Source organism: Chelonia mydas, chromosome 3, assembly GCF_015237465.2.
Source record: "Chelonia mydas isolate rCheMyd1 chromosome 3, rCheMyd1.pri.v2, whole genome shotgun sequence".
NCBI classification, from domain to species: Eukaryota; Metazoa; Chordata; order Testudines; family Cheloniidae; genus Chelonia; species Chelonia mydas.
Genome location: NC_057851.1, coordinates 142,784,800 through 142,809,063, shown reverse-complemented (window position 1 = coordinate 142,809,063; position 24,264 = coordinate 142,784,800). Strand labels below are relative to the sequence as shown.

Genomic DNA, 24,264 nt, shown 5'->3' with positions numbered 1-24,264 from the left:
CCAAACATTTCAATGCAAGTGTTTAAAAGTTCATCTAATGTTGCAGCCTTCCCAAGTGTATTTGACCCCATTGTCCTTTAATCGTTGTCAAAAAATTAGAGTCATTTTCACCGCGTAGAAGAATATCTCCACAGCTGCACGGGCCTTATCAATGTATTGCTGGTTGCGTATTTAGCTAGGCTTCATGGAAAATCTGGAGAAAGAAAGCAAAGGAAATGACCACAATAGGACTGTAATGCTGCATCATGAAGACAGAATGTTTACAGTTTAGCGCATCCTTTTGTAGACTGATTTTTTTCCCCTCACACAACATAGAGTAAAAAGAAAAGGAGGACTTGTGGCACCTTAGAGACTAACAAATTTATCTGAGCATAAGCTTTCGTGAGCTACAGCTCACTTCAGTCTCTAAGGTGCCACACGTACTCCTTTTCTTTTTGCGAATACAGACTAACACGGCTGCTACTCTGAAACAACATAGAGTATACATCAAAGATCGCCATGCATTTTTAGTTCATTCCAACTATTATTTTAAAATATATTGTTCAATTTTTGTCCAATAGTCCAAAAGAAATATGTAGTGATGTTGGAAAACAGAGGTTATACTAAGGCACATGTCATATAATTGATGCACTCTTTTACAGCCCATTTTATTTTCTTTATGCTTGATAACCCACATTTTGTTAGTACTTCAGTTATATGTAAAACAGAACAGATTATAACAAAATTTGTTTTATCTAGTATTACTGTTTAATAATAGATTTTTAAGGTAATGCATTTATTGATCAGAAACCCACAAAATGATTAATAATTAAGTTTACAGGCACATTCTACAGAGCATACACTAATGTATAAGAGGGAGATTTTCAAAGTCACAAAGGGGGAAAAGGTGTCCAGTTCCCTTTGACAGTCAGTCAGAGTTGGGCTCCTAACTGTTCTTTGTAAATCTCTCCTAACAATTTACAAGACCCTGGAGTAGCACTTTCAACACCTACTAAAATGCATTTATTTTAAGGATTGCACATTTTATTATAGATGGCAGATTCCAAATTTCTAGAAATCTATCTAATCAGCCTTTTAAAAAGTCTACTATTAGAGAGCAGAAGGGAGTATTAAATGGTATATAGATTCTCCATAGAATTTCTTGTCAACCTATATTTCAAATCTCAACTTGTTCTACTTACATAAGTTTCTTTTAAATACAGACATGTAGTGAACAATATGTAGCATATCCAGCCACTTTTCAGAATCTAAACATTGCTGGAATTCTGACAAGTTTCTTTTTAAAGGATGCGACATATTACCTAACATTTTGACGTTTTGTCAGGTAATTCACTGAACAGGATATATTCTGTACTCCACCCATAATTGTACACTTTATGGCAACTATCAGATATGACATAGACCACACCCTTAACTCTGCCTCCCTAGGGACAGTATCCTTTCAACACCCTTTTTACCAAACTACCCGACCAAACAGGCTATCCCCGATCTTCCCCACATAAACCCCTTCACCACATTATTATAAAATAACTCTCACCTCACAGAAATGGCAGAAGGTACTGCTAAGAATTCACTAGGAATGAGGCTGTTGAATTCACCATGCAGTTATGTTACAGTAAAGGTCTTAAAAGGAAAATATAAGGCGAAGATTTTCAAAAATATAAGGGGTGCCTAAAGTTAGGCTGTTATATCCCTATCTAGGTACCTAAATAAGTGGCTTAATTTTCCACAGGATCAAGTACTCAACAGTTTTAAACCTCAGTTGACATTTATTCCCACCCCTGCCAACTCCCCCACTCCTAAACAAATCTTTTACAAAGGTAAGTTACTGCACTTTAAAATACTGCTTCAGTCACTTCTTTAAAATCACTAAAGTAATCACGGCACATTTCTTGGGGTGAGTAATATTTGCCTCGTAGAACTGTAGGAAAGCAAGCGATTCAGTCCTGCTTTTCAGTTGGTTAGTGCTGCTTTACATTGTAATAGCCCAAGATGACACAGCAAATTAAAAAAAAATTCAATTATGCTATTGAGAGGGTGAAACAGCAATAGCTAATGTCCCCATGTTAATTTCACTGAGGTTTTTCTACTATGGCATCTACTTATATGCCCTCCTCATCACAGTATCTAAGCTCCTCACATTCAGTAATGAATTTTTATCCTTATAACACCTATGAGATAAATAGTTTCCATTTTTACAGACGAAGAACATGGTAGACTAAGCGACTTGGACAAGGTACATGTCTGTGGCTGAGCCAAGAACTGAACCCCAGTCTTGAGTTCTAGTCCAGTGCCCGAACAATTAGATCACCCTTCCTATTCATTATCACCATTTGTATTATGTAGAAACCTCAGATTAAATAATATTGCTACATTATTGAAAGATTTCCTATCACCATGGTATCAAAGTGCTATCCCACAATTAAAGATAGTTTTGTGGTAACAATGCCCAGTGCTAAACAGCAACAAGAATACTCAGTGCTATATAATTACAAACATTCAAGATTCATAGACTTCTAATGGAAATTCCACATTCCCAGGCGTGACCCTGTAAGGTGTCAAGTGCTAAGTATTTTCAGTTACCATTGGCTTCAAACGGAAGTTGAAGGTGCTCAGTCCCAGTATTTGGGCAGGGACTGGAAGCATAATTATTTTTATGCAACCCAAAGTGTTACCTAGACAGACTTTCCAAAAGGTTAAAAAAAATTAAAGGGACAGGACAAGAGAAGGTAGAGATTCAGGAGGAATGCAATCAGGTCATCAGACATAGTACGTGGTGTGAATTTTTAGGGTACTTATTTGGAAAGCAACATATTACATTCATAAAGCTCGTGCTCTGTTCCAAGCTATATGTATCATTCCCAGAACAAACAAAAAAAATCTTCATTGAGCGAGAATTGGAGTTACAAATATAAAATCTTAAATGGAACCTCATTTGAGTGTATTTCAAAACAACAGAAAGGCTGGAAATGTAGAGTTATGGTTCTGGTAACAGCATTAATGCTTACCATGTGACCCTGCCCGCTAACACAGGAATATCATAGAACAACATCTTTACAAACTTTTTAACATAATTGCCTACAAAGGAAATTGGCCTAGATTCTAGACGCACATTGATGCCTATTACTCCTTCATGGAGAGCTAGTAAGGTTTACCCTTCAAATTTTGATCCTTAGCGTTCTTTTGAGAAATGAAAGACACCTGGAAGAGTGCAGGCACCTCTTAAGAGTTTGAGAGGGCACTGTGGGTAATGTGCAACCTTAACTTTTAGCGGAGTGAAAATATAATATGTTCTGGATTGCAGTCTTTCAGTTCATAGGAGCAAAATCAGAGAGGAGTTTTGCCAATGAGTATTTTTAAAAACAACTTTTTCCTCACTGGCAAGATGAAATGGCAATATTTTAATTGCATCAGAGAGTGTGCTAGGAGGTTCCAAATACAGATGAGAGACAAAATCCCTGCCCCAAGCATCTTCCCAATTTAGTTCTGAAATGACACAAGGAGACGGGGTAATGAAACAGCAGTTACAGTAAGGGTAGGGGAGCACAGACAAAGGCAACTCCAATAAGATTATATTGTTACTCAGCAAGGCTAGCTTATCCCATGATGGGTTGTTTTTTTTTGGTCTTACCATAGAAATGCAATAAAAGTCATAGCTGGTTAATCATAGGTTTAGAAGAAGATAATAAAAAAGTAATTAATAACTGTCCATCGGACACAGGTAGCAACACCTTGTAAATAACCTTACTGTAATTCTCTGGGGCTGTCCCCTCTAAATTCTTAACAAGTTTGTTTCAAAGGAGATAATTTACTCCAAATTTTACAGTGTACCCAGTGTTTGCTGGGACAGGATCTTAAGAGCTTAGCTGGAGCTGAGTGAACACTCAGACAGCATAGATACAATTGACATAGTTATGTACCTCACTACCAATTCTCAGTGCTTTGTTTTAAGGTGCTCCTTGTAACTTGGGACACAATACTAATATTTCTGGGGACTGAGTCACAGTGTAAAATATGTTATGTTTGTCCGTGGACACATCACCTTTCTGGATAGATGTTGGTATTCAGAAGTGCTGTTTCTGGGAAGGGAGAAAGGTCTATGGTGACATAGGGATTGGTAGGAAGTCATAATGAATTAAGTTATCTATCCTTGATCCCACATATGCAGGAAGTTGCAGTCCCACATATGGAGAAACTAATCAGTTTGCCTTATCTCTAATAGTTTTGTGGCACAGCTAAATATTCTGTTCTGTGATTGTAATATTATTGGAAGTTATTTATATGGTGGTGTTATGGTCTGGCTAGTTCTGTTTAAATGAACGTACAGGTAGTGAGCTCTTGAGATAAATGCTGTGACAGAGTTCTTTTTAGAAACAGAGTATATTGCCAGTACAACAGGTGATCTTTTTCATACTTGTTGAATCACTTTCATAAGTGCTAGCACAAACAAACAAAAACATTACATGTTGTGAACACAATGTGCATTTAAACTTTAACAACTTAAGTCATGGCTACTGTTGTCAGTAGTAAAATCAAAAGACATCTTCACTGCAAGAGGCTACTAAGAGGTGGTCTACATACACAAGTTATAGCTGTTTACCTTAAATTAGTTTAAAATTTGATTTAGTCAAACCAGTGCAAACCCCCTATGAGGGCACTCATATTGGTTTAAAACTGGTTATATTGGTTAGAGATGCACTAAACCAATAGGTCAGGTTTAAATAGATTTCAGAATGTCTAGACACAAAAAGTTACATTTAAACTACCCCCTTACTTAAACTGGCACAATTGTATGTGCAGAATTTTCCCTGCAAATGAAGTAAAGTAGCCTATTTTTCTTCTGCCTAGTGACAGAGACACAGATGAACATTCCAGCTCTGACATTCAAGCACCTCAGTGGTTCTTGGTTCACCCATAAACTTCAGGGAGGAAATATGAAGGAGACATTCTTTACAAGGTTAAGGCATTCTTTGTTTTTTTTTTTTTTTTTCCAGTAAACCATTTTCTAAAAGAAAAGGTATACTCTTATTAACAGGAACTTCAGCCACATGATTGCTCAAGGGAAAGACAAAAAGCTGAGTGCAAGCAGCAGAACAGGGAAATTTAATAGCAGCAGAAAGCACAAGAGAGCTCAGAAGAAATTAAAAATCTCAAGAGAAGTTGCCTATAGAATATCCTCTATATTTTTACTCTTTTCCTCTATATCTGTCATGTCTATTTAAATTGTAAACTCTTCAGGAGAGGGACTGTCTACGGCTCTGTGTACAGCACTAGCACAATGGGGTCCCAATTCTTGATTGGTTCCTAGGCACTATTGTAAACAAACATGACTACTAATAAATAAATAAGAAGAGGGAAGAGCACATGGGCAAGGTAAATGCTGTACCTTTAAATTCATGGTGGGAAAGGGCAAATAAGCCATCTGTTTGGACCACAGTTAATACAGGCAGTAGGATGGGCAAGTCACTGTTCTAGATGTTTTCCCTCTCCACTAGAGAGCTTTTCACAAGCCTTTAAGTTTACATGTAAGTGGTCAGTACTTTTACTTATTACTATGTAGATAACTATATTTTTACTTCGAATTGCTTGCATTAGCAAAGTATTGAAACTCCTCCACAGAGTGTTTAAGAATTGATCATATTAGCCTCACTAACCACAACTGAAATCATTGACATCCTCCAAAGTTATTAAAAATGGTATAGGCCCAGTTCAGATGCTGCAGAGCTTTGTTCAACATTTATTGCATTCACTGAACAAGGGAATACCTATGTCCAAAAGACCTTGTTGTAAGTGAAACCAGATACTGTGGAATCTTTTATAGTGAACTCTGATCCAACAATACTGTACCAAATACAGTACTGTACTGTACTAGGACCAAAACGTAGTTTGGAACAAGGAAGGACTGCAGAAGGCCGTAAACACAGTGGAACCTCCATCTTTTAGCAGCATGGGGAGGGTAGGGTTCAGAGAAGCCATGCAGGGGGAACTTTGCACACCACAGTGCTCCATGGTAGCGTTCACAGGGAGAAGGACAGTGATGTGGCTAATTGATCCAGGACTGGTCAGTACTGCCAAGTCCTCTAACAAGAGATGCTACTGTATCCAACAGGCTGCATAAGCAACTGCAGAGCTGCTCCACAGCTTAGGGTTTTGGACAAAGGATTCCATCTGCCCCTTTGAGCTCCCCTACCCAAAACTGGTTTAGAACCAAATATGTCGACCAGTTAGACTCTGAGCATGTGGGCAAGACGCATCAGGCAGATACCTGGGAAAGAATTACCTGTAGTAACTCAGAGCCCTCCCTACCTAGAGTTCCATCTCCAGCCATTGGGGATTTTTGCTATTGACAGTTGCCGATGGGCCACATGCCATTGTAGGCAGTTACATCATACCATTCCCTCCATAAACTTATCAAGCTCAGCCTTGAAGCCAGTTAGGGTTTTTGCCCTCACTGCTCCCCTTGGCAGGCTGTTCCAGAACATCACTCTTCTGATGGTTAGAACCCTTTGTCTAATTTCAAGCCTAAACTTTTGATGGCCAGTTTATATCCATTTGTTTTTGTGTCCACATTGGCGCATAGCTCCTCTCCCTCCCTGGTATATTTATCCATATATTTATAGAGAGCAATCATATCTCCTCTCAACCTTGGTTTGGTTAGGCTAAACAAGCCAAGTTCTTTAAGGTAGGTTTTCCATTCCTTGGATCATTGTAACAGCCCTTCTCTGCACCTGTTCCTGTTTGAATTAATCTTTCATAAACATGGGAGACCAGAATTTCACACGGTAGTCCAGATGAGGTCGCATCAGTGCTCTGTATAATGGTACTAACACTTCCCTGTCTCTACTGGAAATACCTCACCTGATACATCCTAGGACTGCATTAGCCTTTCTCATGGCCGCATCACACTGGCATCTCATAGTCATCCTGTGATCAACCAATATACTGAGATCTGAAACCTCCAACTGCTAAGTGCCCAGCCTATAGCAAAAATTCTTGTTGTTAGTCCCTAAATGCATGACCTTGCACTGTGCACTATTAAATTTAATCCCATTTTTATTACTCCAGTTTAAAAGGTTGTCCAGATCTTCTTGTATGAAATTCTGGTCCTCCTCCGTATTGGCTGTACCTCCCAACTTTGTGTCATCTGCAAATTTTATTACATACACTCAGTTTGTGCGCCAAAGTCAGTAATAAAAATGTTAAGATTGATCCCAAGACTGATACCTGAGGAATTCCACTAGTAACCTCCCTCCAGCATAACAGTTCACTTTTCAGTAGGACCCGTTGTACTCGCCCCTTTAACCAGTTCCTTATCCACCTTTCAAGTCTCATATTAATCCCCATCTTCTCCAATTCCCCACATGGAACTGTATCAAATGCCCTACTGAAATCCAGGTAGATTAGATCTACTGCACTTCCTTTGTCTAAAACAGAGGTGGGCAAACTATGGCCCACGGGCCACATCTGGCCTGCAGGACAATCCTGCCTGGCCCCTGAGCTCCAGCTGGAGAGGCTAGCCCCCAGCCCCTCCCCCGCTGTCCTCCCTCCCCCGCAGCCTGAGTGTGCTGCACTGCCAGCGCTCTGGCTCGCTGCTCTTGCCGGGCAGCGCGGCGCCATGGCTGGCTCCAGCATGGTAAGGGGGCGGGGAACGGGGGGTTCCGGCAGTCAGGGGACAGGGAGCAGGGGACAGTTGGATGGTGTGGAGGTTTTTGGGGGGGCGGTCAGGGTCAGGCCCTCCATATAGTTTTGCAACCCCGATGTGGCCCTCGGGTCAAAAAGTTTGCCAAAAAGTTTGGTCTAAAAAGTCAGTTATCTTCTCAAAGGAGATCAGGTTGGTCTGGCACGATCTACCTTTTGTAAAACCATGTTGTATTTTATCCCAATTCCCGTTCACCTCTCTGTCCTTACCTACTTTCGCTTTCAGAACTTGTTTTTCAAAAAAGTCTCCCATAATCACACAATTCCTAATAGTATTTATTTCATTAAAAACACAAAAAGAGGTCTCTGTCCATATCCAGATTGGAACCTGGTGGTCTGTAACACATCACAAGCACTGTATCGGGGAACCTCTAATAGCTTTCTTCACCAAAGTGATTCTGGCCCAGACTCTGTCTTATCCATTTCATCACTTCTAATTTCTTTACTGTCTACCTCAGCGGATCTCAAACTTTAGCAACACAAGGACCCCCATTTTGATTTAAAATTTTTCATGGCCACCAAACCGCCACGCTAATTCAGAACAGTTTTTTTGCATAATTAAGGTCTCTAGAAATGGCTGAACTAGAGTATATTTTAATAGAAGTAAATAGAAGTAAAACCAGAAACAATTATCATGATTTGTAAATACAATCTCCATGGTGAGGGGTGATCATGTGCCTATTTTTCCTTTTGGCTCCAATTACTTCATATATATTACACCTATAATTCTGTCTCTGAAATGCACATTTAGTTTCAGATACATTTGTGGCCTCCGACTGTAAAGAAGATAGCTTTCGCTACTGCTGACCATAAAACGTTACATCACTCATCTTCTCTCTTGTGACTGTGTGCCGTGCGAAGGTCAGGTTCAGAAATACTTTAACCATGCGTAAGCAACACAGGAGGCAGTTAGACTGGGGGTGACAGCAAGAGACTTTCAAAGCCCAAGAGGGTAGGAAGGCAGGTGCCTGAGAAAAAGGGGGCTGTACAAAAAAAATGGGGGCACAGGGTAAGGATGCTTACATGTCATAACAGCCAAGCAAGGAGAAAGAGCTATTCTGAGCTATTATGCTTGATCCTTTACCTTTGATGACCACAGAGAAAGGCTCTCATACAACTGCTCCTTCCCCAAGCAGGAGGGGAGCAAAGACTGGCCCTTCAGGACTGATACATAGTACCCTCTCTGCTTCCTGGCAGCAGTGTTCCACTTAATCAATAAAAGCTAATCTTTAAAGAGCCCCTAGAGTTTCAAATTATGCATTAAATTACAGAGGCCATGTAGAGGGACATGACATCAAAGCCAAATGCCTGACATCTGGCAGATCTGCTGTGGGACCCTGGGAACTCATGCAAATTCACTTGAGTGTGCAATGGACAGCAACCACAGAAATTGGCACTTGTGCAAAGTCAGGATTTTGCATTTGCACAAAGCATCGATGGCTCATAATTCACACATGAATGGCCCAACAGGAAAGTAGGCAGAAACCTGTGTATGAATTAGAATTGGGAGGATTCGACAAGTCATTCTTTTAATAAATCTGGCCCACAGACGCTGAACATCAAAACACATGAAGAGCCTTCCTTCCTAACCTATTTTTTGTGCAAGCTTCCCTAGGGAAGGGGAGTGAAACAATGGCAGACTTACAGTTTCTGAACAATGATGCAGGGAGAATATTTTTAAAACTGTATATAAATGGTGTTGTTTGAAACCAAACATTTCAAATGTTCTTAAAATATTAATTCTTTCCTGAAGAAATGGTATTATTCATGGTGAGGCAGAAAAGACACCCCACTTTTTTTTCAGTAGTTAGTTTGATCAGATTTAGATACATATTTTGTTTTGTTTCCTCCCAAATAAGAATCAGCTGATTAAGCCCCATTCCCTTGACAACAGCTGTCATAGGAGACAAACTGATCAGTACAATAACATAAAGACAGACAAGTTTCCAGTGCTATTTATAACATTCTGAAATCAAGTTGAAAGAGTAAAGAATTAGAAGACACAGCATCAATGCAGTTCCTTCCCTCTGCCTACTGCTAAAAATTAATGTAGATATCTAAGCTACTGGCACACAGCTAGCATTATTAATAAACAGTATACATATCACCCTGATAATATTATGAAGGTTACAACAGTGGACTTGTTAAGGATTTAAAACCCTATTTTGCAAACTTTACTAGTTACAACAGATTTTCCTCCTCCCATTAGAAGATTTATGACAATGAAATGCAAGGTTATTTGAGTAGGGACTAAAAACAAAAAGAATAGCATAACTACCCCCAAAAGGGGAGGGATGTGTGTGTTTTAAAAGAAGAAAACCCTTTTCCACTGCAGGAAGGAAAAAACCAACGTATTACAAACACTCACTAGAGAACAATACTTAAGCATACAGTACATCAAACAAGAATGGGAAATTTGACCTTCTTTGCCTTGACTTGTAGGGGTTCCTTCCTAAAACATTCTTAACTAACAACTATTCCAACACAGGCCCAGTTCCACAAGAACAACAACATATACTGCAATAGATCTCATGAAAATATAAAGCATCATTGGTCTATCCAGTTGGTTTTCACAATGTTTGTTTACTAACGTACATCACTAGAAGTCTGTAAAACAAGGGGAGAGAAAAGAACAATATTTACAGCCCAAGCTATTTTCTCCTGAAAAAAGTCTGTGGGGGATATTAGAGACATGTATTTTTTGCAGATTTCGTGCCTGCAATATTCTTTTAGCTTTGTCATTCTGTAACAACTTCAGTATATAAATTACTCTACCTGTAACGTACCAGAGTTTTATATTCGACTAAGGATTTGGCTGCACTAGAAATTTTTAATCCTGAGTTAAACAGATTGCCAATTAATCTGAGGTAGTTAACACCTTTGTACAGGCTAGTGCGGGCTCTCCCCAAACATTTGTAGACTGGACCATAACTTCCTGACCAGCCTAATTAATTCATGTATTTTGGTGAAGGGCACTGGTAAGAGATTTTACCCTCCTCTTTAGCATGAGAGCATTAGTGTCTCTTGAATTGATTATTTTAATCAGAAATTTTGGAAAGGTTTGTTTGGTCACCTGACAGAGTATCTGCAGTGGTAATTTGGAAATATATCAGTCTAACTATTGTGTGAAAACCTGACTGCATTCTGTGTAGAGAAAATCCCAGGTGAAAAAGGAGCTCAGATTAGAAGAGGAAATTAAAGCGTGGGAGGAATTAGAGTCTGTGACAACAGGAAAGGCTTGATTTAGAAATCATGGGCTAGATTTTTTTTTTTTTTTTTTTTAAAGTTACAACCATACTTTCAAATATTGAGCACCCAATAGCAGGGCCAGATTTTCAAAATAACTTCCCTTCCATTCAGACACATTTATAGTATAGCAGTGTCAACAGTAGCAACTGCACCAATTTTATTCTATGCATGGAATCCATGAAGCTACTTCGACACCTAAATCCCATTTTTGGCACTTAAGTCCCCCACTGCGATCCCATCACATCCTGTAGGTGCCTAAACTTACTTCGTGCGTAAATTTCTCACAGTAAAAATTCCCTTGGTGCCTACATTTTTGTCTCTAGACATATGCTGAGCTGTCTCTTTCCAAGCTTCCCGGATGCCCATCTCCCACCTGAGTGCCAGAGCAATTTACAACCCGGGGGAAGGCCGGTGTTCAGCCACCTAACTTATCCAGGGGCCCGATCCAGTATGCATGCTCAGAGAGCACATACAGCTTAGATCCCATTCAAAATCTGGCTGGGAGGAGTTGGTGCTGCCACTCACCTTATAAAACTTTTAGCCTGGGAGGAGGAAGACCAGGTTCAATTCTCTCCTCTCTGCTTGAGAGGGTGGAAGGATTTGAACCCATGGTCTCCTGCCCCGCAGGTGGGTGCCCAAATTACTGGATTAGAGATGGTCTCTCTCTCCCCCAATCACTCTTTGTTCACAATAGATCAGCATCAATAGGAGAGACTGAGGGAGACTGAGGCAGGAGCCTAACTCTCTCCTATAAGAAACTATGTAGGTCCCTAAGCCAGGAGAGGGGTTCCCATTTGTGGATTGCCAGCAGAGCTAGGTGTCTCGCTGCAGCCTGGATTTAAGAACCTATCTCTGAGAAAGGGGCAGGGCATAACACATCAGCATCTCCCCCTTGCTTCTCTTAGGCAGGGAGCCACCTAGCATTCCGGCATTTGTGGATCCCCTTCTCAGTGTCTGCCTCTCCCCATTCATTGTATAGGGAGCCTAGGTACCCAAATCAGGCTTTTGGAAGTAGTTTGCTGTTCCTGTGATTTTCTAGGTACCTATAAACGAGGCACCATAATGCTCAGCACCATATTGCCAAAATTCTTTTGCGGATTCGATCCTATCAGTTTCTAAACTGGATTAGTTCAATCAGTACAAAACTGTACTGCCCTCAGGCGCAGATTTTTGAAAAGCGCTCAGCCTCCAGTTGTTTCCATTGGGACACATAGCCAGGTTTCAAAAGAGCTCTGCTTTCTGAATTTATTTGAAAATCTTGCCTTTATTTTGGTACCTACCTGGGAGCTGAGCTCCTTTGAAAAGATGACCCAGTAAGCCATAAATTAGCTGTTGAAAAAATGAAAACAACTTTCACAAAGCCTCTTCCTGGGGTGTTTAAAAATAATTAAGGCTTGATCAGATATGGTGATTGTCAAGTTTTAAAATAAAGTGTTGTCACTGAAGGAAGCGTCCTAAGCATTGGGATAAAAGGACTGGTGAAGACAGAAAGAGGGAATGTTTCCTAAGAATGAGAAATAATAGTGAGGCTTAAAGACAACACTAAGAAGAGACTTATAAGAAGTCTGGAAACTGTAGTTACTCCAGAAAATAGGCTATTGTGAATTTCACAGGTAAGAGTGAGTGTTTGTGCTAAAATGAGCAAGAGGTCTCTAGTAACTGAGGGGGTTATTAGACTCTTAAGGAAGCCACCTGATAAGCAGTACAGTAAGCCCAGAAGCTAAGTGGTTATTCTGATCAGGATTGTAGTTCAGTATAGTGATAAAGCCTCTACAAATTCTAGAAGGCTAGCTAAATGATCTAGTTCCCAATCCCGCAAACACTTACACATGTAATTAATCCCACTGAATTCAGTGGGGCTGCTGATGTGCATAAAGTTGAGCGTGTATGAAAGTCACTGCAGGATCATGGCCTTACTCTGAGGGCTACGATGTAGTACGGCCAACCTAAACACTTCAGAAGCAAGAGTAAGTCCCCTTCCCCCAAAATCACAAGATTGGCTTAAAACCATGAGAATTAAAAAAATAAAAAAAGTTCTTTTTCTGAGCCTTTAGGTCACATTTGGGTCATGTTTCCAAGCTTTTATCTGCAACTAAGAGCTGGAAACTTTCATTTAAAAAAAAATAGTAAGCTGAGATCTCAAGCACTCTCTTGCTTCTGCAGCTGAGGCTTTAAGGAAAACATCAAGTGTTGTGAGAGCTGGCACCAATGGCTTGGGGCAGAGAGGAGTTAAATACTGGCCTTCAGGAGTTGATTGGTAAAATTAATGAGGCGATGAGAGAGTTACGAACTATGGTGAGCAAATCTCTAAGACTCATGTATAATGCTGGCTATTTCAGGAGGATATAGTTATATGCAATGTTGCTGTAGCAGTGTTGGTCCCATGATATCAGAGATAAGATATAACCTCACACATCCTGTCGCTGATATTCGAGTTAGTGAGCTGGAATTCTTAACTGTGGAAAAGCCATTTCTTTATATAAAACGTAGGGGGATGCCAAGAATATGGTATAATAGCAAGAGAACGGATTGTAACCTGTAGCTCAAGACCCTTGTATTAGAGCAAGTAACATGTTCAGCAATCTATCAGCCAGAGTCAGACGTCTGGCATGCCTCTAAGCTATCCATAGATACACATTTTTAATGCTGCTTTTACATTTAGTGTATGAGAAAAAACAGAAAATATTTGTTGCATGTCAGAATACATGCCTGTTTTACTTCGGCATATATAACTTCCACTACTAAAGTCTGCTCATTGGCCTGTAACACTGAAAATCAGCTGTCTGCTTACAATAAGTGATGAGCTCTCTCGCTAATGAAAAATCCATGTTTCTCTGGCAGAACCTAGATGGGAGCTGCTATTTCATGCATTCTTGCGGCTGCCATGCTCTTTGCTTTCCCCCACCCTCCTTCCCCCCTACTAGGTCTGTGCTTCACATAGTGAAGCATCACCTCTTACTATAGGAGCTTCAGGGGGAAGCAAATGCATCACCACTAGAAGGAGAAAGGCTAAGGTATAGTTATATACATATATACTGGTATAGTTAAAGCAGTACAACTTTTGTGGTATATCCACATCTGAGAGTACACCAGAGACTTCTGAACTACCAATATCAATGAACCATTCATGCTTATTTAAGGCGAAGTGGTTGTTTTCAGTTTGTAATAGAAAAATATACCAAATCTGGACCAGAAGAGCTCAAGTGCTTGAGTTTAACACTGACTAATAACTTGGGCAGATTCTTCAGACTTTGGAGCAGTCTTCCCTCAGCTTTGAAATTCCATATAATTAACCAAAAAGAAATGAAAGCTCAGAGATGGGCGTGTACAGTGTAGAAACAGTCAAACCAAAATATTTTTATTTGAATGTGGTCAGAGAACACAGTAGAAGGGGAGTAGTGCTTCAGAGAAGTGAGACACCAGATGTCCACCAAAACAATCAGAGTAATTCTCAGAGGAAGGTGTATTTTCTGATGAGCCACCAACTTCAGAGCTATGGGTATTTCCACACTCCCACACACTGACCCCCAACCTGAATACACTTATACATATGCTTAACTTTTCACATGGAAGCAGTCCCATGGAAGTCCTACTCATGCCTGAAGTTCAGCAGGAATGCACTTACTTGATTTTCTTGAACCTTTCCTAAAGTTTCATTTCTCTCTAAATTTAAAATCAGATAAAAAACTATGTAGAGGCTATAGACTGGATTTTGAATTCAGTTAAAAAAATCTGGAGTTAGTTCATTAATTTCAATAGACTTGTCTAGATTTATGTGAATGTACATGAGATCAGAATCAGGTCATTATGTTTTAAGACTTCCATGCCTTTAATATGTGTTTTATAACTATTACTGTCTGATCTTTAAGAATTATACAGCCACAGCTGCAATTAGTAACAAGGTCTGAGGTCTGGAACTGCCTGAATCCCTAAATGCTATTGACTGAACACTCAAAATAACTTTTATAAAAAGTTAAAAAAAATTCTTATACTGTAAACATTTATTTTTGCTAAGCTAGCACTATACTATTGGACACCAAATATTGTATTGTTCACCAAATACGTTGCCATGAACTGCTGTCTAAAATAAAGGGCTAACTTGAAAATACAGCAGTTATATTCAACAGTGGAAAAATCAAAACATCATAATACAGATTTACCAGCAGAGGAACAATTAATTTTAAAGGTACTTGGGTAACTTTTTGTAGCCAGATCAAGACAATTTTGGGAAAAAGTCAAGCAAACCCCCACAGCATGTTCAAATCTAGTTTCCTTTCTTTATCTGGGGATTTCCTAGGAGCTGCCCTGTTTACAATAGCATTTTCAGTGAAAGGATGGGTGAAGCTGTATTCGCTCTTTGGTTAGTTTGTAAAGCAGCAACATGCTTGTCCAGAGATCTGTAAAAGCAAATTTTTAATTTCCACTTATTTGTATTTGACCTTCAATATGGATTTTTAGTTTAATAAGAATACATAAAAATGTTTTCTAAACTCTATTAATCATGAAAAGTAAAAGTAAAATCATATAGTAGGAAACTGCTAAAGTTCTGTGAGATAGGAGCATGTGCATGGTTTCTAAAGATGGACAAGGATGCCATCCTGCTAACAGAATCTGTTCTGTCTCCTCTCAGTAGAACCCAGTGTAAAGTAATTACACACTTTCCACGAAGTGGCACCAATATCATTCCTGTAATTACTACTATGTAACCAAAAAAAGACTCCATGGATTGTTCGTCAGTCAGGTCCTGATCCTACCAAGTGGTGAGCAGCTTCTGTGAGGTACTGAGCAGCCTCTATTTCTTTTGCAATTAATGGGAGATGCAGGTGCTCAGCACATCTGAGGACTGGGCCTTTACATCCTGGTCATGCAAAGACTTGACAACGGTTAGGCTGTTAGTGTGTAGACACCACTGCCTGTCATGCTAACCAATACTCGTTATTTCCTTGTTCTTCCCCCCACATCTGTCTACATCCATCTGTTGTATCTTCTACTTGGAGTGTAAACCCTTTGTGGGCAGGGACAATGTTTTCATTCGGTGTTTGAACTGCACCTAGTATAGTGAGGTTCTGGTCCAGGATAAGGTCCCCTCACTGCTATGATAATAAAAATAAACACATGCTCAACTTTACACAAGAGTAGTCCCATTGACTTCAATGAAATCAATGGGACCACTATGCATAAAGCTGAGTGCATACTTCAGTTTTTGCAGAATCAGGTCCTTGATGGTAAGACTTCCCTAGTGCACAGATCTTAACTTCCAATTGTCTGTAATGCGCTCGACAGTCATACGGTACTTCATGAATAGCAGCAGTAACTATCCTCACAATTACAGTAGCATTAACAGAAACTCATCAGAAAGGCCAAGAACTGAATAGTCTGAAGACTGCAATACCCTCTCATCCTTCAAAGCACATGGTCATTGCTTAAAAAACAACAAAGTGAACTTGAGATAAGGGTTGAAACAAAATAGCAGCATGGAGAACTTTGGGCTGTCATTCCTCATGTTTTCTCTGTTCTGTGGATAGAGGATTTGAGTACCTAGTTCTATCAGTCGCTCATTTTCCTTGAGCACTAAATTGTATTTATAATGAAAAGATAAAAAAAATAAAATAAAGGTACATTACAGATTAAGGCTAAATAACATTGATTACCTGTGTGTGTATAGTTTAGAACTTTTAGTTTTGTTTTCAATTTCATTGTATAAATCTGCAAAATTTAGATGATCTTAACAGGAAATATACACAGTGGGGAGATTTTCAAAGGCACAAACTGTGTGCCTACAGTATAGTGAAATAGTTACTTCATTGCTGTTTTTTCAGAAATAACTCTCCGGTATCTGCCGATTATCTTGGCACGGTGTAGTTACATCATTTTCACCATGTAATAATCACCAGTGCCAGAGTCTGTTTTATAGAGCAGACTATGCTACTGACTGCACAGAGAAGCCCAAAAGGGGCTAGAATTAGCCCCACAGAGTATTCTGATAGTCTGAAGGTTCTCCAGCTAGCACAGAGCAGGTATAACAGCTTTTTGCCAGCCCTCCCCCCCGCCTCCCACTGTTCCTGGCATAGTGGGTGGGTCAGGTTTGGCGAAGGGCCAGAGAACAGAAGGATGGGGTGTGGCTGACGTACTTTGTGCTCCACTTAGTCTGTGCTAGTGTTATAGCCAATAAAAAAAAAGATATTTGGAAACTGGTGGAATTTCAAGCAGCCCTGATTTTTTCAGCTTTCACATAGGTGAAGAATACCCGCCAGTTTGTGGTGAGATAATATATGGAAAGCAGTTCTCATCCCAGCCTACCACCTCCCACTCCCAAAATACCCCTCTCTACCATAGGGTGAGGGAAAGGGCAGAGGTTGTACTCCAGTATATTACTACCTCTTCTGGGGGCACTGGGCAAGAATGTGCTGATTTTCTCCTTCCCCACCTTGTGGTCTTTTTCATGGTGCTGTAGAGCTCGAACCCTTTCAATATGACAGAGATGCTTTCTGGAGGATTTCAGGCTTAACCTTAGCATTCAAAATAACATCCTTCATCCAACTTTTTAAACTTTCCTCGTAATGTGGTTAATTTAACATGTTCCTCACAAGTATACAATAAAGACTAAAATCTTGCACACACTGGACTTTTCATGGCTCTAATCATAACCAATGGAATTCAACTGGCAACACCATAAAGTGGTTAAAAGAAAAGATGTCAGAGCTAAATAAATAGTTTCCTGCTTTGCAAGTCAAAATCTTTGGACCTGTTGGCAAGCTGGCATCAGAATAATTGTTCCGCCCATCTTTGTAGGACAATAAAGGTTCAAAAGCTAGCTGGTGTTTGCATTTGACATAACTCTGAAATTGCCTTCTGACTTTATATCCATCATCTTGGACAAGATTCCACTGCTCTCCACACTCACCCCTTTTCACCTTCCTCTGAAGCATCTGGTACAGATCAACTCTCTTGGGAGGATACCAGACTCAATGGCCCATTGATTTGTTCCAATATGGCAATTCCTATGTCCTAGGCCTAAATAATAGCTGGTTGTGGTGTAAAAATTCATCTATTTTACAGTGTGTATTGTAACACTTATGTTTCTTGCACATTTCAGACCAATACACAGTGATCCTGGGATGTTAGGACACAAGTTATCAGGAAGTGAAAGAAACTTAAAGAATCCAAATATAAATTGGATTCTGAAGGCCAGAGATATTTAGGAGGCTTGGTGGTCCCTGTTTTTTGGCAGGATTGCACACATCTATTATCTAGGATTGTCAATCAGTGAAGCCTTTATTGGCTCATCTTATGCTTTCCTCCCTGTATTTATCTATCTGCCTGTTTCTATTTTTTTCCTTTCTAAAAATCCAGTCTCATTCATCAGCATACAACACAGAGTAACATCAGTCACAAGTAACTCTTTAAAGCTGGATTGCATTGTTTTGATGGAATTCCTTTGTAGATTTTCAACATTAATATTGTAAAGTCAAATATAATAATGACAGTACTCCCCCTTTGTGCCCTAATCCACTTCAGAGTTCTGTTTGGAGGTCAACAGAGAACAGAAAACACATGGACCATAAACAACCTTTCCATATCATCATCCTCGTAAACAAACAGCCTTTTCTCTTGCTAGAACTAGGGCAAAACAAGATACCCGTTTCATTTCTGCAACAGCGAACAATGTTGTTACTAACAAAGGGTCCAGAAAAATATAGTCATTCTCAACACGAATGACTGTTTATCAGTGAGGTGACAAAATATGCCTCGCCCTTAAGTGTTTTTGCAAGAAGTCTAAAATGAAAATAGGAAAGCGCTGGCAGTTAAAAAAACAACAAGGAAAATCACTTACTGTACTTGGTTCTGCAGAGGTATTCAACACAAACATCACCCTTCCTTGTCCAACTGCCAAGTGCTAAAGCATGAAATGAGCAGCTGTTTCCTTCAAGCTGGGGCTGTGTGTCTTAACTAGTCACATGCCCCTTCTGATAAATCTCACTGCTGTGCCAGGAGGTCAGAATCTGAAGATCATTATTCTCCTTATTAGAAAACCTTTTCATAACAGCAGTCTTTGCTAAAACATTTGACTGGAACGTGGGGAAATGTGCTCCAAGACTAATTTATTTTTTTTTAAACTTGACAAACAGTAGATAAGCCTTAAGCCAAGGCAGGGGCAGCTCAAATGGAAAGTTAAACGCATCCGTGGTGGTCATTCAGTTTTGTTTCTCACCTTCCATGGTTCTGTATTTTAATTTGGCCTTAATGCCGGGAGCAGGATAATCCAAATGTTGTGTGGCACTAATCTCCCCTTCAAACAATGCTATGCCAAGCTTCCAAAGACCATGCACATTTAAGCTGAGCACAACCCTAAAGTTGGTTTGGGAATAGTTGGATTTCGTGGGAAGCATGGTATCTTTGATGCTCAGATGTCAGGGTGAGAGATGCCTAATTAATACCTTTGATAGATTTAATATGTGTACTATGGTAGCACCAAGATAGGGACCCATTGTGCTAGGTGCTGTCAAACACATAGGGCCTGCCCCAAAGAATGTACACCCTCCTAAACAGAGAAGACAAACAAGGGCAGATGAAAGGAAGCATCATTATCCCCTTTTATAGATGGGGAACAGAAACAGAGAAATTAATGCTGAAAATTTTCAAAAGAAATTAAGGGAGGTAAGCACCCAAATCCCACTGAAATTCAATGGGACCTGTGTGCCTAATTGCCTCAGGCTCTATTGGAAACCTCAGCTTAGGGACCAAATTTGTAAAGGTACTTCAAATCCTAAAGATGCAGATAGGCACCTAAAGGGATTTTCAAAAGTGCCTAGTCCCACTTAGTGCCTATCTGCATCTTTAGGATCCGAAGTACCTTTACTGTCCTAAGTATCTGTCCTAAGTGACTTGCCCAGGGTGACACAAAGTCTGAGGCATTGTTGGGAATACAATCCAGACTGCAAATATACAGCCTTAAACACAAAAGCATTTTCCCTAGAGAAGACAGGTTGCAAAATAAGAATTCAGGATGGAATTTAAAAAAGCATTTAAATGAATAAGCAGCATAGGTCAGTGGGGACAGGGCTCCTAAGTAACTTGGGCTCTCGACAAATCCACCCTTAAACTAGCAGCCACCCAAAAGTTTTTTTTCCTGAAGATTTGTTTATGGGGCTAACCAGATGGGGCTTCTCTGGAGACAGATCTGGAATTTGCAGGTGATAGGGGCTCACACACCACTGGTTCCCAATTAATAAGTGGGTAAGTGTAGGTGAGAAGATTGAGAGGGCGATTCTCTAGTGACAGTGCCTTTTGTGAAGATGAGAAAGACAAATAAAAATATAAACTGGTTTTTAAATTCAATTTTCACCCAAAATATGACATAGAATAATGTTTTGATAACCCAGACCCACTCTGGGACAGAGTTAGGGCTGCCTGTTTAGCCAGTAAGTGGTTTTCCAGAAGTTTGGAGTTGAAATCCAACCTTCCCCTGCCCTGCTGATAGCTGTGCAACTGGAGTACAAAGGGCAGGGAAAGGTAACTTGAAGCCTTTTTTGGTCTCCCTGCTGCTGGGTCCTGCTAGATCCCTGGCACAAGTTAATTTACACCAGCTGGCCATGATCCCAAAGGACCATTACAGGAACCACATCCCTTTCCCCCCCAGCAATACCCATGAGTGAGGGAGTTCCCCATGTGCTGATGGGATGGGATCCTCTGAGTCAGATCTGAGTAGCCCTAAGCCCCAACATACCACAGAAATGGAGATTTAAACAGGAGTCAGCCTTTGTCCAACTCTTCTCTGAAAAGAAGGGGTGAGGCAGTAAGAGGCAGGAGACCATGGTTTCAGCTTTAGGAAATAGAAAACTCAAGTGACAGTGTTATTTGGATTTCAGGATGAGACACTGTGGCGGACTGGGTTTTAATCGGTCTATTTAGATTTCATCTAGGAGAAGACTTACTGGTAAGAATGAATTATGAAAGAAATGAAAACGCCTGTCTCTTTAAAAGCAGGAACCATCAGCTAAATCAGGGACATCCTTAAAGAACTTTAGCTTGGACAATCTCCCAGAAAGTAGGTAACGCAAAATGTTTAGACACCCCTACAGTAGAACCTCAGAGTTATGAGCACCTCGGGAATGGAGGTTGTTCATAACTCTGAACAAAACGTTACGGTTGTTATTTCAAAAGTTTACAACTGAACATTGACTTAATTCACCTTTGAAACTTTACTATGCAGAAGACAAATGCTGCTTTCCCTTTATTTTTTTTAGTAGTTTACATTTAACACAGTACTACTGTATTTGCTCTTTTTTTGTGGTGTCTGCTGCTGCCTGATTGCATATTTCTGGTTCCAAATGAAGTGTGTAGCTCACTGGTCAGTTCATAACTTTGGTGTTCATAACTGAGGTTCTACTGTAATGTATTTGTACACCCTCAAAGAGATTAGAGAAACTGTAACCTACATTGTGTAGGTAACACTGATTACAATGAGGAATGACTGGGGAAAACAGGAGCATGAGACCAGGAGTCCCCTGAGGGAGACAGCACTTTGGCAGGCTGGGGGTGCCTTATATGATTAGTTGGGCTAATCAAATGAACTTCTAAACGTATAATCAGAGAGAGGGGGAAGGAGAAGAAGATTGCAGAAGAGACAAAGATGTTTGGCAGCAACTCAAAGACACTCTAGGAAGAAGAACTTGACATGAGACTGTCAGGCTGACTAAGGGGGTCATAGCCAGAGGTGAAAGTAAGCCAGTATGGCGTACCAGTAAGAAAGTGGCCACTGGTTCACAGGTGACATTAAAGCGCTGCTGAGGCAGCTGTTTAAGCACTATACCGGTGGGGCTCCTGACGAGGGGGGAGGGCAAAAGGGGCAGCTGCCCCAGGGCCTGGCTACTTAAAAGGGCCCAGGGCTCCCGGCAGCGGCTGGAGCCCCAGGCCCTTTAAATCGCCATTGGAGCCCCAGGCGGCGTGGGCCGGGCAGTACTGAAGGACTGGCTGGGAGATGGCCCAGCCCATTCCTTCCGCCCTGGGCCCCGCCCCTTCTGGGGCCCAGAGCCACCCCACCCTACCTTGCCCAGGACCCCAGGCGTCCTGCGTACCGGTAAGTCATAGAATCATAGAATCATAGAATATCAGGGTTGGAAGGGACCTCAGGAGGTCATCGAGTCCAACCCCCTGCTCAAAGCAGGACCAATCCCCAATCAAATCATCCCAGCCAGGGCTTTGTCAAGCCTGACCTTAAAGTCCTTGAAGTTACTTGCACCTCTGGTCATAGCACTATGTTTCCTCTCATTCACTGTAACTAAATTTCAGGTGAGCGTTGCAAAGTTCCATATTAAATTTGTTCCACATACTATTTCTTTTGTTTTAAGATAACCTTCTTAACAAATCTTGGGCCACATTCTGGACCCTATTCTGGGCCCTTTGCACCATTCCTACAGTCCAACATGAACAGACAGCTGCAGAACATGCACTGAGAAATCTCCAGCTGGCATAATGTTGGGGGCAGTAGACTTAACCCTTGAGAGAGCAGCTGAGGATTCCAATAGCATAGTACCAATATTATGCCAGTTCATGCCTGCTCCAAGCCTTGCATTTTGTGGTATGCTGAGGGCATGTAAAGGGTAGAAGGGAGCAAGGCTGGAATGTGTAGCCTGACAGTGCTGTGCCAGGATCATTATCCATTAGTGTTTGTTAGAGCAGTCTCAGGGCTGTTCTAACTTGTAGTGGGCGGACAGTGATCCCAAGTTTCCCTCATGATCAGGGTGGGTGGAAAATTGACATAAACCCACCTATGTCAAACACTGCTATGGCACAGCTGTGGATCTAGAGAGAAAGAAAGAAAATGGACTTGGGAAGATTGATTTCAAGAAAGTTTAGAAATAGAGTTTCTCTTGTTGAGGCCTTAACTATCCTTAAAATTTTTGCCAGCATAGCTTTGTCAAGAGCACAAGGGGGGCAGGGGGGGGGGGGAGAGAAACACACCCTTAAAGGACATAGCTATTCCAGCAAAAGCCATCATACCATCAGAGTCCCTTTGGCAGAATAGCTTATTCACTTTGGGGAACTGGATTAAGATATACTTGTTTAAAAACCAAACAAAAGACCCAAAAAACTTCTCTCAGCCTAAGCTGCGTCTTCTCTAGGGGGGATTTGCTGGCATAGCTGTACCAGTATATCTATACCAGCAAACACTTCCAAGGATAGACAAAGCCTTCATTAACACCCAGCTCACTTATTCTTCAGAAGTCCCTTCTGCAAATGTCAGCAAGACCAACTCACTAAAAAGCCTGTTTAATGTACCACTGAGGGATCAGGATGAGACTCTCACTACTTTGTGGAATTGTCTTTCCTTTCTTCTTTTTCTAGAGATCTTTTGTTTTTTTGTTTTGTTTTATTGTCTCTCATTTCAATTTCAGCTGAATTTGGTCCTTTTTCTTATCCTTCATGTTTGTCTTTTTTAGCAAAGGATCAGCAAGGACACTTTTGGTTAGATTGACATTTCACATACACCAATGTAATTCTGGAATAGTACACAACTTCAGTTTCTTGCATTGTCATCTTTGTTACTCTGATGTAAATCTGCTGTTCTTGGTACTGGAACACTAATGTCTAAACCTAAGCAAAGCAGAAATTCAGTGGAATCTAAACTGAAGTGCACTATATGATATTTTCATTATAGCACATTTATTGATTATAAATATTATTATAATGAACACCCTCAGGCAAATTCAGGGAATTGTTTTGAGCAGTGTTAAGTTATTAATTTATTTTAATTGTATAAAAGTAATTAATCTATTTGCTATTAATGATAACCGAGCAATTAAGTGAAAAGTTCAGACTGCCCCTTTGTCCTTGGCCTACTATATTGTGCATACGATTTAACATGTTACATAAACTCACTCACTGTTCTGAAAGCATGCAATATATCAGGCACCTCTATTACAGCGTGAGTCAAGGAGAGAGGGATTTCAGCCTTAACTGTCATTATCCATGCTTTTGTGGGGTTCGCAGATTTTTATTATAGCAAAACTGCAGTTTTTCTTGAAGAGTTTTCTTAAAAAAGCAGCAAAATGTATTTTCTAAAAATTAAATTAAGGGGAAAAAAATCTCAGATTAAATCCAAACCAAGGTGCTTCATAAGTGATGCTTTCTCTGTATCCTACCTGTATGTGGACAGATGGCCAACTGCAGAGATGAGGATTTATGCATATAGAGGGGGCAGAACTGCAAGGTGTGCAACATGCATTATCTTCCCCAGGCTCAAAGAAACCAGCAGGGAATAAATAGAAAAATGAATCCTGCCCAGGACTGGTTTAATGTTTGCATGCCCCTTTT

The 24,264-nt window shown here is 40.4% G+C and overlaps 1 protein-coding gene across 6 annotated transcripts in view; it reads right to left on the bottom strand.

Annotated features, from left to right (window-relative positions):
• RASGRP3 (RAS guanyl releasing protein 3) overlaps positions 1-24,264 on the bottom strand; it is a 90,299-nt gene that overhangs the window by 48,356 nt on the left and 17,679 nt on the right. For 4 of the 6 annotated variants that reach the window (XM_007071645.4, XM_043543436.1, XM_043543437.1 and 1 more), the window contains exon 2: positions 2-193. In XM_007071645.4, the coding sequence (XP_007071707.1) occupies positions 2-71 (70 nt within the window). In that variant the 5' untranslated portion in view covers positions 72-193. Of the gene's footprint in view, position 1; positions 194-18,781; positions 18,896-24,264 lie in introns of those variants that run through there. The other 2 variants (XM_027833896.3, XM_027833898.3) reach the window with 2 other exon arrangements.